The sequence below is a fragment of the Galleria mellonella genome, unplaced genomic scaffold (assembly GCF_026898425.1).
Source record: "Galleria mellonella isolate WM207_F2 unplaced genomic scaffold, CSIRO_AGI_GalMel_v1 utg33, whole genome shotgun sequence".
In the NCBI taxonomy this organism is placed as follows: Eukaryota; Metazoa; Arthropoda; class Insecta; order Lepidoptera; family Pyralidae; genus Galleria; species Galleria mellonella.
This window is the reverse complement of record NW_026442079.1, coordinates 10,286,490-10,301,764: the sequence shown is the minus strand read 5'-3', so window position 1 is coordinate 10,301,764 and position 15,275 is coordinate 10,286,490. Positions and strand designations below refer to the sequence as shown.

Genomic DNA, 15,275 nt, shown 5'->3' with positions numbered 1-15,275 from the left:
ATGCAATAAAGTTATTATTATTATTATTATATTTGGGTTCAATTCTGTAGCAGCTATTTGGAAGTGATACCACAATAAATTTCTAATAAGTGTCAATTGTAAGTAACTATGTCTTTAAAGATATTAAAACTTTTGAGGAGTATTTAAAACGTCTTTTTTATATATTAATTTTGAGGAGATTCTTAACTAGATGTCGTAAGTTTAAAATTTCTAATTATTAAACTCCGTCCATAATGAATGGAGAAATTGGTAGATATATTTAATAATATATGCAGTTAAACACAGAACCTCCACCATTTTTGAAACCGGTTAAAAATTAATATACAATTTTATATTGTTTAAGTTCTAAGGTAATTCTTAAAAACTAGCGCTAACTTACGCTAAGGTTACTAATGCGGAATAATAAATGATATTAGACAGAAATTAATAATGATGGCATTATTAAACCTGGACGTTAAAAATCTGTTATAATACTATTATCAGGTATATGAAACAAGTTTTAATATATATAACATTTCATTTATAAAGTTAATTTAAAATGTTTATTCTAAACAAGAATACTCGACGTACATATACGAGCTGGACTTTCGTACCGGAAAAGAAAGTACAAAAAAATAAAAATCCATGTGTAAAGTTTGATCATAAAATAGTATTTTAAAAAAAGAATACAGAACGAGTATTTTCGAATAGACAAAAACAAAAACAGTAAAAAAAAAATATAGTTCGGTCAAAGGACTACATGTAATAGAGAACGTTAGAGTGAGTCCAGTGATGTACATAGATACTAACTGGTATTTGAATAGAGACAAAAAATACAAATATACAACTTTTAAACGGAGAGCATGTTCAAAAGGTTTTATTTCCAAACTGTTTGTCAGTAGTGGATCATAGGAGAAAAATTACAAACTGACAACCCTTTCCTATTTTAAAGTTATACAAAAAAGTTGTTCCGAAATCACGTTTCACTTTAAAACACCAGTCAAATATTGAAACTCCATCAATATATGACTGGAATATGATAACATTCTGATCATCGGTTGCATAAAGTTTGCGGCTTTTAAATTGAATTGTGAGTCAGTCTTATAGCTGTACGTATTTATAGAAAATAGTTACCTTTATACTTTCATATTTATACTAAAGTAATTGTACATCGCGGCTTCTTTTGTGGTCGTGTCATAATGTTGAAATGTCAACAACCTACCTTGAGTAATGAGCAATAAAATGCAATAAGAATTTTTCAAATCCGACTGGTAGTTCCAGAGACGTTCCAGAGCAAGCGTTTTCTTCTGCTTTATTATACTAATATTAGTATAGTTATAGATAATATATAATAAATGGTATGTCGATTGTAAATTTTGAATGTAGAATTTGCAATTTTAAATAATGTACAGACAAAAAATAGTCTAAGATAACTTATGTTATTTTAAAGAATAAAAAAAAAAACTAAAACATAATGAAAAATCTCAAATACTACCAATATTAAATTTATAGATGGTGTTTTATGTTAGGAAAGCATCTAATTAAAATGGGTAACATTGACCTTAAATATTTGCAATATGGTAGTTATATTGTTTTTTTTTTTATATGAATAAATATGACGTTTAAAAAAGAATAGAAAAGAAGTCTATTATTTGATTTCATTTTATCACTCGCTTTTGTATTTTCCTACAGCTTTACATTTTGAATAAAATACAATAGAAGACTTAATAATAGGTACAGTCAACATCAAAAGTCGATAAAGACATTGAGAATTTCAAAACAAGTATATAGGTAACATTGCGTAACATTGCGTATATAGGTAAGTAAGTCAATGAAGATTACGTTTGATTTAAATGATCGAAGTCAATAAATTAATTGAATATAATAAAAATACATTTGCTAAAGAGTAATTCGATTTTAAAAATCTTAATGTTAATCGATTTTGTATGTTGACCGTACATGCAGCCATATTTAATTCATAAAGGATATCGATTAAATGCTGATTATAAATATGTGCGATGACTTCGCCGTATAATTGCGTCAATTCTTATGATTATTTGGTGACGTAACATGAAGGGCTACTAAATAATCGATACGTAAATGCTCAATTAATAAAATTGTTACACGAATCGATTGAAATAATATTACTAGTGTTCTATGACCATTAATTCAATTTAATTGACTACCTGTATCCCCTGTCGTTACCCGCATAATTTCGGACAGCAAATGGCATAAGGATTTTGATACTAATATATTTTTTATCAAGATAGACTTATTTTCTTTATCAGGATAGGCTCCTCGTCTAAAGTAACATGGTCGTTTAAAAGCCCGTGCATGATTGATTACCACCATGCACGTTTATTACTCAAATATTAATTTATTGTGCGCTTTACTTAATAAGAGTGTGTTGATAACAGTTTTCAATTTATTAAAATGTACATCCAAATGATTATTATCATATCATATATATATCATCCTGTGTATTTGTTGTTATATGACCTTGTCATTCTGCAATCTCATTATCTGATATTCTCATTCTGTGATCATGCTATTCTTTGATCTTATCATTCTATGATCTTATCATCTGGAGAAAATGTCATTTCGAACTGCTGCTATTATCAACATGTAATGGGACAGGATATTTCAGCTGTCAATTTATACACGAATATGAAAGAATGAGATAAATCCAAGGAAAATTTTCTATTCTGTTTAGGAAATATTTTTTTTTATGTTGAATAGACATACCAACAACAATTTATTTGATATAAAATGGCAACCTCCATCCATAAATATAAACATCATTGATGTTAAAAAATATACTATTACATCTATAGTACGTATTATGTATTGTTATTCATAAGATCTAACGTCTTATGATACCCTTTGTTATGAGCAATCAGGCAAAAAACATCGGCAAACAAAGAACGGAAAAATAAATTTCCTAAATTGACCTGACCAGAGCAATCCTCAATTATTGGGGGGAAAGGGAATGTTAGCAATGGAGTTTGACAACCCCATTGCTAGCAATATCAGGTCGACCTCCACGTGGTTCCCCCTGGAACTTAACTATCCACTGCCGAACATATGTCTCCCCCATAAGGCGGATTTTGTCAGTAGTTGCCACGCTTGGCAGGCGAATTGGCAACCGCAGTTAGGCTTTACAGATATTTTTTATACAACTTAGAATGACAAACAAGCTGACGGCCCATCTGATGGAAAGTGGTAACCATAGCCTACAGACATGAGCAGTACCATGGACATAACAGAGTACACTGTTTCGCCCATGATACCCCCCATGCAATGCCATTCCTGAGGACTCAGGTGTTATTCCTCTGTACCCAGTAAATTCACGCCATATTCCACCCTTCAAACCGAAACACAGCCATGCGGACACAACTGCTTCACGGTTGAAACACGAATGGGACAGAGCTACCCAAACAATTGACTTTTGTACAAAGTCTCTCTCTGGAACGTTGCTGCCCATCCCTTTCCCTCCATTAGTCCCCTCTTACGACACCCACGGGAAAGGAATGGGTGGCCTATTCTATGCCGGGACCAAACGGATATATTAACATATCGCTGAAGAAATCGCGGGAAAATATTTGTATATAGCTAATAAAAATTGGGTACTTATAATCCTTTAATATACTCTTAAACGTAATGGTTTATTGATATAATACATTGTAGATAAATTTCGGCAAACCAAGTACTCTACTATAATTAAATCGATCCGACGAGATTCGAACCCGCATCTCTATATATTTAAGCCTAATACGTTTCTAATTACACCACAAAATGATCAGATACCAAATGGTAATAAGGTCGAAGAATTTTATCGTCTTATTAGAAAAATGATAATGGAATGGTAATCCCGGCTGCGCTAACGGTATACGTTGGCGGGGATAGATGAGAAGAGAATGAAAAAGGCAAGTCAGTTACCCTATCGGGATAAATACGCCTGGAATTCAGCACGATGGTTTCCAGGTGGGACTAAGTGAGGTCGACCTTGTTTGGTATATTGCTAGCAATAGGGTCCTTAGTTTTCACTACTAACATTCCCTTCCCTCCCTGTTCATTCCCTCCATATTAGATTCGACAAGTCTATTTTAAGATTCCCAAATGTAGGGTTAGATCGAACCAAGGATTCAATGTGAATGTAGTTAGGCAGATACTTCGTCTTTAAAACCTATATTTTATTCCGACGTGACACGAATAGGTATTTATGGTTTTTTGGACAAGTAAATCTGATTAGATGTTCGGTAACTCTTTTTACCTGAAGAACAGAGTGTACATTTTTCACGTGTAGTTATCCTTTACACTAATAACCAAGGGGATTAAAAAGCTTTAAAATTATAATAAAATTTTGCTTTACATAACCCGCAGATTTTAAAACTTCTTTCGCACTAAGAGAATAATATTCGTTGACTTGTACATTTACATAGACAGATTATACAAAGCAATTCCTATAATGGCAATAAGTCGTATAATAAGGGCTTTTTAACCATCCTAATCTTTGGTGTATAATGTAATATTGAACTTAAAATATTTATATTTAAGGGTAAAATATGCCTATGCTAGAATTATGCTATACCCCTAAGTAGGTGCAAAGCATTTACTTATCAACAAGGATTTAACCTAACCTAACCTACCCTTATTCAAAAGAACTAAAACGTTCTACGTAAAACGTTCAAACTTTTAGCTATTGAAGTTTTTGTTGACTTTCTTTCAAAATAAGTAAAGAAGAAAAAGACAAAAGACTTCAATAACTAAAATAGATTTATGAGAGATTTGACGTTTTTATGAATAAGGGAAAATACTATATATACGCTTTTTTATAGGACCAAGTTTCCATTGAAAATAATGTTAAACATGTCAATTATACCATACCTAGACAACTTGATAGACTTTAACAAGGTACGGTACGCTACACGCCGAGTTTCAATATTAATAACTGCGACCGTAAACTGTCATGTTTTCATATTGCCTTTGTAAATATGAAATATATCAAATCCGTGCAGTAACTATGTAGTTATTTATTTAGACTAGCTGACCCGATAATTGACAGTGCAGCCGATTATTAAAATTCCAAATGTTTGTATAAAATCCAATACATTTTATTGGGCTATTAAATATTAAAAATAGTAAGTAAATAGATCTGATTATTTTGTAGTGATAGATAAACTATTATTTATAAATTGGTTTAAAAAAAAATACAAAAGGAGAATAAAGATGGGTAAAACACTGAAATTAGGTACGCACTACTGTGACTCAAAATGATCGTAACTCAATTTACTGCTTTGTCACAAAATTCCCACAATAAAGCATTATGTAAATAGGTATGCTAATAATATATATTATAATATGTATTCCATTCCATAACGTACAGCATTTAATTATTTATTTACGTATATAGGTTAAATTAATCATACTTTTGTGACAATGCCCATTCATGATTTCTTTAAGAGATGTTCAATATTATTTATATTAATTTCTATATAAATTTATAGATAAGTATTCTTTATTGTTTCCTGTAAAAAATAACAATAGATACGAATACAAACAATTACAAGAAATGATCACATTGACAAAACAATATATAATAACATTACAGGTATCATGGTATACCTCAACTGTAATTTAATTTAATTAAAAACTTGTGTTACAAGTAATTGATTAAAGATTAATACCGAAAGATATTTAAGTTAAAAAGGGACATGTCACGTATAACTTTATTATTATAAATGTCAAAGTCTATGTTTGAATGTTTTAGCAAAATTGATTTGAATTAGAAACAAATTATTCTAACTTAACACAGAGAATACTGATACATGCGATCAAAGTCGAGAGAGACAGCTAGTATTAAATAAAATACCTACTCTACTAAATAGCGTGTGTGTTTTCCACCTATCAATAATTTATATGTTATTTGTTGTAAAAGTTTGAAATACATTGATAATAGTTTTTCATATACAAGATTAATATCACTATAATAATAACCTATTATGATAATGATACTAGCCTACTGCTAGACAGGAGCGGATTTTAGTCACTCTGTTATTTATTTGCGTGCTACAATTGACTGCGAACCTGTAGGTTCCAAAGACGCTAGATCGTACTTCATTGTATTAGTACGAGGGTTGGTTTTTAAATTGCAATACCCTGTGAAGTAAATCTTCTGTACATAGTACATGTATTATTTAGTATTCTGTAACACAAATCTCTCCTTAAGAGTGGAAGATTAGATTTATTACCTGTCCTGTAAAACTGACATGGTGTAAGTTATTTCGATTTGTCCTTCTCTTGTACAGTAACTTAATTATTTTTTATGACATTTGAGCATAGAAATCCAAGGTAAATTTTGACGTAAGCGAATTGGGATTAAATGGACATCATGTCGAATAGATTTTAACCATAAGGATGCTTATGGTTACCATTTGATGGCAATTATATTTGAGTCTGATTCGATTGCAATGTAATTCACCCCGGTGGATTGCCGAGATAATATCCATGTCAGAGATTCACCATAGAGGTGTTCATTAACCATTCGTGTTTCAACCGTGAAGCAGTTGTGTTTGTATGGCTGTGTTTCGGTTTGAAGGGTGGGATATGGCATGAATTTACTGGGTACAGAGGAATAACACCTGAGTCCTCAGGAATGGCAACGCATGGGGGGTATCATGGGTGAAACAGTATACTCTGTTATGTCCATGGCACTGCCCATGTCTATAGGCAACGGTTACCACTTTCCATCAGGTGGGCCATCAGCTTGTTTGCCATTCTAAGTTGTATAAAAAAAAAGAAAAAGAGGTTTTAGATAATAATTATAATATTAATAATTAATCATATAAAGGTGAAGTGAAACAAAGCGAGCGAATGTTCTCATTTCTAGGACTATTTTAAGTTCTAATTAAAAAAATCATGATAAAGGCATTCTAAAAGCATTTTGTTGCTAGAACTCATTCCCGAATACTTTTTTACATTGTTCATTTAACGTAACAATACCACTACAGTTTGTTTGTATAGTACCTTAATGACTTACTTACTATAGTAACTTAATGAAAACGTGACCACATTTTGTTGACAATATCACAGAAATAGTCTCGAAATTAGTAACGAATCGAAACTTTCAAACAATTACTTGTTTTTTGTATTTGTACTATAGAGTACTGTTTTTTTTAATAGGTGTAAAAAATATAATCAGATAAGATAAAGATAAACCAGCCTGCGCTATCGGTATATATTGTCGGGGCACCAGTGAGAGATGATAGGTGAGAATGAAGTAAGTCAGTTGACCCATCGTGACGATTTAACTACGATAATTCTACAGGGAACCACGTGGAGATCAACTTGATAGGGTATATTAGTGACAAGAGGGTAGTTGGATCCTATTAACAACAATTCCTTTGGCGCCCCCCTACGGAGTAATGTTGGACATCCGCAAACTGTCTGTGATTGGTTTAAATATGTTTCTGTTTGTGTTTCAAAAACTTCTATTGTAATAAACTATAATTGCACTGGCCCTTAAATTTGTCATAATTTTGATATGTAGAACAACTCAAATCGGGAACATTTGCGTCGTTTCAATTCTCAGGTAGTTAGGTACATAATATACAAGTACCATTAGCTAGTGAGCGAAGGAAGCCATGTATCAAAGGCTCGGCACGAGTAAATTCACTGGAGACAGCCTCTCGGAATAATATCCTGAAATATTAATAGCATTGCGCGTTTGTAAATTATTGTATTTTCAAATAAAATACACACACAGTAATAGTAGACTTTAGTAAAGTATTTTGAATAAACAGGCTTCGAATCTGTTCTAGAAAATTTATGATAGAGGTGATTTTATTCCGTTTTTTTTTTCTATTTATTGAAAGAATAGAGAAAATTGGAAGTTTTAAAAGCACTTTCTTTAAAATGCGAATTAAAAATAATTACAGTAATTACCTATAGGTAAACAAAAAGGCAGTAAAAAAATCATATTGCTGAAATAACTTTGGTGACACTTAGCAAAAACTTAGCAAATAGGTTATATTTACTTTTAAGATAGTAAATAATAGATAATAAGTAGAATAAGATAAGTTTTTCTCCTTAAAGATTCAAGAAGATACAAGAACATGGACGCAAGCATGGCTAGTTAAAATAAATAAATTAATATTTATTTCAAGGAATATGGTCAGTGCATAGATATTAAAAATAGGTACATGACCATATATTTCGCTATAATTAGGAATGAAAATAAAAAAAAAACAAAAAATTTAAAACCGAACCTTACGGACATATAAAATAACTTTAAAAAATATACATAATATTAAATGTCAAATGTTAATTCGTTCTTGATATATTTAAAAAAATATTAAATTTTAAATCTATTATTTTTTGTAAATTAAAGTTTAAATTCGAATTAGAAATCAATTTACATCGCACTGTCAGATAAATAGATAAAGCTTTATTTTAAAATATTGCCTAGTATAATATTAGACTTCAAAAATGAGCAAATTCTAAATTATTTTTCATATTTATACTAGTATATCAATCGATATCATTGCCAATTCTACATCAATTTGAATAACTTATTTTGCAATCAACAATGTTTACTTCCGTCTTGATAATTTTGTTACGTTTGAAGTTATTTTATATACAAACTCCTTAACTATTTGTTAATAAGTGAATAATAATAATAACAAGCTTGAATAAAGTGATTTAAAATTATTTAATACTAAATTAAATTTTAAATATAATATATGTCAAAATTTGTTTGGGCTTAAAATGACATGAAATCCTAAATTTAAAACAACATAGCAACTAAATCTAGATAGGTGATGCATTATGTAGACGCTACTGATAAAAAAATAAATTTTCTATGCCACCTTACCATGCCAAAGGCTGATAACGTCAATTGCCCACTGTTGAACATGAGCCTCCCTCTATTGGGAGGTTTTGCCAATAGTTGACACACTTGGCAAGCGGGTTGGCAACCGCAGTTATGCTTTAGAACTATTTTAAGAAAGACGCTACTGCCTATCTCTCGAACATAAAGTTTCCTTTGTCACTCCTTACGACACCCACGGGAACTATGCCACCTTAGGTTGTTAATATTTCATGAAATAGCCTCTAGTTATATTAAATAAACTTTGAACATAATTGAAATACTGTTGTTTGATGAAACAGCATGTCCCGTTGCCACGCGATTCACTGTAGCTAATTTACTTCTTAAACCGGACATACATTAAATATGCTACGATAGTTAGTACATTGTATAGTATTCTTTTAATGTGTGCTACCTCATAACATAGATTAAAAAAAACTCCCATTCTTTTTGAAAAGATATACTTACAGATTATTCTATATACATTTTATCAAAATCGGTTCAGTTTTGTTCATTATAGAAAAACAGAGTTGATGTTTAGCCGCAATCAATAAGCTCTCCTATGCTTTATATGTTCTAAAGAGAAGTTCTTTTAAATATATAAAAAATATTAATTACGCTTTAAAATACAAAAGAGGATTTATCCCTAAATCAATCTCTTCCAGACAATATCGCATTCGTAAATTTTTCGAGATATCTTCGAGAGAGATCAACAAACAAACACGATAGATTTCGTTCGGTCCGAAATAATTTAAAATATTTTTTCCTATACAAAATATATAATCTACCATTAATATTATTTACCATTATTTATTGACGGACGAGTTTTATATTCTAAATTCGAAAACGTCGATAATTGTAAATGATGTATTTTTTTATTGCTTTATATAATAAATAAATAAAAAACTATATTAATATACATGAGTTTGAAACGGATATCAGTTACTTCCGCAATATGATGTGCTCTCGTTATGTTTCCGTTAGTCTCGCTTCGTGACAGGAAATACTCGTACTCTACATATGGATACTATCAACTTTGTTCCATACTTATAAATACTACTTAAATTTATTTGTTCATAATAAATAGACAATTAAACACACACAAACACACACACGCACGCACGCACGCACGCACGCACACACGCATGCACACGCATACACACATATACATACATACATATATATATATATATATATATATATATATATATATATATATATATATATATATATATATATTTTTTTTTATTTAACAATAAATAATGTTTGCCTAATTATTTAGGCGATTTCTACATACTTATATTTATTTAAAGAATAATTAGTAATATAATAACAAATACTATGAATATATATAAGAAACTAACTCATATTGTTTTCATAAACGTCTATAGTTATACTATTCTGCAAGATATAACTTTTAGTATTAGCATCTCAATCTGCATTAAAAGTATGTTATTTGTTAGACATTTATTTGAAGTTTCAGCAAAAAATACCCATTTAGAAAATGGCATTAAAATCGATGACGAGTGAAAAAAGAATTCCAAGCATTACGAGTTGAAAAAACAGTCATTACGTGAACAACACGGTGCCCCGCGGTGTGTGCGCCACTTACTTTTTTATTTTATTCTATTTGCGGGACAGATAGTATAAACAAGTTCAATACAGATAATAAATAGGTGATATTATCTTCTAACGGACTGAATAGCAAGGACATGTGACGGTTAGAATCTCGTCGAATAGAGCTTTCAGAAGGCAAAGATTTCAACCTATTGTTTAGAATTCTTGGATTCAGGTCTTAAATATTCCAAGTTTCTAAAACTTCACTTGCTTTGACTGACAGAATCACTGACTTATTAGCTATTTGTGTTTTGTCGTCTGAGAAATAAATTACCTTTAACATTATTGTATTAACTGTGCTATTTTAGTCAATCTACGAGTATTTGCCTACAACGCATTAGTTTTTTTTTTTTTTAAATGGATGAATATGGAATACACCTGCGCTGTCGGTATATCAGTGAGGGATGATAGGTGGGGATGAAAGCAGGTCAATTGGCGCATCGTGAAGAATTCGACAAGAATTGACCATGATAGTTTCCAGGGAGAGCCGCGTGGTATAGGGTATATAGTACTATATAGTTAACAATGGGGATGTTAGGCTTCATTATTGATAATCCCTTTCCCCTACAACGCTGTGTTTAGAAACTTTATTTAGATTTAATTTGTCTCTCTTTTGATATGGGTCTACTTAGTAAGGATTTCTTGGAATTCCTACGATCACAAAAAAGGAAGCGATTCCCAATTCGAATGTACTATTTTATGTTATTACCTTAAAATTCTGTCATTTATAAACCGATTCTATAAATCTTGTTTTATCTGAAAGGATTTACTTTCAGATTGGTCCTGTAGATTATTTTTATAAAATATAAATATTTGAATGCCCAAATCACTTAAGGCAATTAAACAAGTGCCAAACTTAATATTACGTGGCCTTTGTTAATAATTTTAACTATTTAATGCAAATAAACACGTAGTACCTACGTTATACTAAGTCTTCGAAATAAACTCATTTCATTTCATAAAAATATCATCAAAATCGCTTCAATAGTATAGTTTTTAAATCAAAATCGGTTGAACTTATTCTTTTTTTTTTTGTATATGGAACAAAATCCACTACCATTCACTAGAAATTAACCAACTTGTTTTTCATGAAATACGTATGATGTAACGATACACCTAAAGTTAGACTACACATTCCAAACAAATGTCATGAAATAATTTTAAGATTGTGTTAAATTTAAATTTTGGTAAAACCAGTTATTTTGTTTTAAAAACTAAACTACTGGATTGATTTTAATGGAATTTCTATTGGATTAGTCTGTTAGTATTTTCCTTTATATAAAAATTATGAGTTAACAAACATAAAAAATACAACCGAATTCAGAATTTCCTTATTGCTAAATTCGGTTGACAAACACCCACTAGATACCATTATTATGTAGTAGACTCTAGCGTGTGTTTACTATTAGTACTTAATTCTACGATTATGTATGTGAAATGACGTATGTATAGCTGAAAATGAGAGCCTTTTCCATTTTATATATATATATATATATATATATATATATATATATATATATATATATATATATATATATATATATATATATATATATATATATATATGTAGCATTTGCGTGATATGCGAGTAAAAGGATATATCCTTTTACTTTCGAGGAGAACTTTTGCTAAAGATTGACTGGGAGAGAACGCTATATGGTATTAAGTCCGCCTTTTGTACCAGACACTTTTTATATTAAGGTCAATAAAGAAAAAATAAATAAATAAAAATAAATTTTAAAAAGATTTCTGCAAAAGTGAATATACCAAAATATTTTTTATTATTCAATCTACTTCTTAAAACGTCTAATTAATATTGTCTTAATATCTGATTCTTTCTAATATTATAAACAGAATGTTTCCCACGGCTTTGTTCGTATGATTTAATAGGTACATAATGTAGCCTATCTATTAAGTTACAACACACCCTACCCGTGCCCCAAATTTTATTCAGTTCCGTTTAGACGTTTACACATGATTAAGTAATAAACATCAATATGTTTGTTCCACATGGATGTTTGTATCCATAATTAAATAATGAACATCCACTATATCCGTGATAACTCGAAGCGATCTCCCGAAATTTTAATGAGAATGTAAATTCGATGCAAAACTCGCGGCCGAAGTTGCGGAAAACAAGTAATTGTTTAAAAGAAAAAAAAAACAAAAGGCAAAACAATAGCTCGCACCACGTAACTCTAATTCTAAGAATACAACTCGTACTTGGACTAAAAGAACAATTTCATAACTTCAATTCAGTTCAATTTCTGCGTAAGAAGAATAATGATTGGTCTCTCTCCAGTGGACCCTTGGAAATTGCTCAGTAAAAATTTCATATGAATATTTGTTTTACTTTGACCCCTAACGCAAAGTAGAAACAGAAATAGCTCTATTCATAATAAACTAACTGCAGAATTAGGTACGTGCTCTTGTAATAAATATGTAATAAAAGCATCTACATGATGCTTCTACTATCTACTTTTAACTCACTATACTGAAGGTAATTTAACAGGGAACTAAATAGACACAATTTTCTTCATAGATAAATGTCACTTTAATTAATTATGTTGTAAGTAAACCATAATAATATTATAAGTGTGAAAGTGAGTTTGTTTGTTTGTTACCTTACAGCGCTTTAATAGCATAACCAATCAATATGAAATTTGGTATACATACATTATATGACAGTACATTTGATATAGTACATCTATACAGATTTATAAAAAACCGGTCACACGAAAGAAGTCGCCGGTAAAACTGGTGAGAAATATTTAAAAACAGAAATTAAAAAGAGCAACAGGAGCCAAAACATTTTTTAGAATTTTTGTCCATATGCATATTTATTTGCACATCACGCAAAAACTTCTGCACCAAATTAGATACAGTTTTCAAGTCACAAATATGATCTCAAGTTACAGCAAAAATTACACATGTTCAGTATATTGCCGACAGCTATTTTCTACCATCGTACAGCTCGTCATAGGCAGGAAGTTCACTCCCATACCTTAGAGCCAGGATGGTCGCGTACAGCGTGGTTTAGAGATGTTTACTCCCACGAAATCTCAAGTCTTGGAATGAGCTTCCTGTCGAAGTTTTTCCAAGAGACTAAAACAGATTCTTCAAGAAATGGGATAAAGAGGTGTCCTTCTAATGTCCCTGGTATTGCTAGCGTGGATTTGGTAATGGTGGTATTGGTGGGTCGTATGCTAGTTTGGTATCTCAGTGCTATAAAAAAAAACATAAAATGTCATTAACATCGGTTGAGCGATTTAGATATTGGCATGATATAACATCGTGATACGAGTTACATATTTACTTTGCCTCGGAAATACTTCATATACATGCATGTGTGTGTATAATGGAATCAAAAATCTATCTATCGCATCTTTTGAACTGTCATGACGCTAAAACAAGAAAATGTTTCACTAAGAAGAAAGATTTTTCTTAATAAATATCACATAATATATAAGAACAGAATTTTACAAAGTTGAAGTACTTTCACGGAGATTACAACGAGCCTTGAGGCAAAACATATATGTAGATATCGAAAGAATGCTTCAGAGAGTTAATGACGTACTTACTTGAATATAATATTGGAAAAAGTATTAAGAACTCGTCACACAATTGGCGTTTAAAGGTCAATTTAATCAACAGAGAATTAAACAGGTGTATACATATTATATTTATATATTTTACATGCATGGTTATCCCTACTTATATTATAAATATGAAAACGAGAGCTTTTTTATTTGTTTGTTAGCTCTTAGCGTTCTAAAGCTTAACTAATTACTATGATATTTGATATACACGTACTTACTATACAGGATGAAAAAGGAATTAAAATTTTTTATCCCGGTCAAAAAACATATCCCGGTAGCGCGGGTGAATTTACGGATAAAATTTGTAATAAAATAGTTTAACACCGATTTCTGCTTTTTTTTATTTTAGATACTAGTTTTTATTAACAAAGTCGTCATCATCATTTCAGCCATTATCCGTCCACTGCTGGACATAGGCCTTTCCCATAGACTGCCATAAGGAACAGTTCTAAGCCACAGGAGTCACTTTACTAAAAAAGTAATGCAAAACAATTAAAAATGGAAATGGATTATTAGTAATGGAAATTAACAACATACCTTGTCAAGTCTACCTCTACATACTCTTAGTTCCCTTTAGAAACCATCCTTTCATCCTCACCTATCATTTGTCACTATGGTCCCGCTAGCGTATACCGATAGCGTAGGCGAATTTACCATTTTTTTTTATACCATTGAAGTGGCAAACAAGCATATAACCCACCTAATAATAAGCGATTACTGTAGCCTATGAATGCCTGCAATACCCCTTTTTTGAAGAACCTCATGCTGTAATCTCTTGAAAAATCCTCAACAGGGGGTTTATTCCATAACCTGAGCGTTTTAACTATAATTTTCACCCATTGAAAAAGGTCAATCCTTATTTTCTCTTCCTCACTGATGTCGATCAATAACAAAGTACTTTAATTGCAGGTGCAGTCAAGTACTCATGCGTAATATTGGACAATGAAGATATCATCTATGTTAATCAGGTGTGTATCAAACTATCATTCGAGCATGTATTTGCATAAATATATAGATATAGTATATAACATAGATATAAAATATCATATATTTGGTTATATGATATTACACAAATATTTAGTTTGAATCACTAAATGTTACAACAACATCCTAATTTTATAATACCTTTCACCAAGAATTCATTATTACAATACTTTTTTTTTTTTATACAACTTAGAATGGCAAACAAGCTGACGGTCCACCTGATGGAAAGT

The 15,275-nt window shown here is 30.7% G+C and overlaps 1 protein-coding gene across 3 annotated transcripts in view; it reads left to right on the top strand.

The window, feature by feature from the left end:
• LOC113520180 (otoferlin-like) overlaps positions 1-15,275 on the top strand; it is a 193,240-nt gene that overhangs the window by 65,622 nt on the left and 112,343 nt on the right. For all 3 annotated transcript variants that reach the window (XM_031911499.2, XM_052896565.1, XM_052896564.1), the window contains exon 2: positions 14,971-15,029. In XM_031911499.2, the coding sequence (XP_031767359.2) occupies positions 14,971-15,029 (59 nt within the window). The remainder of the gene's footprint in view (positions 1-14,970; positions 15,030-15,275) is intronic.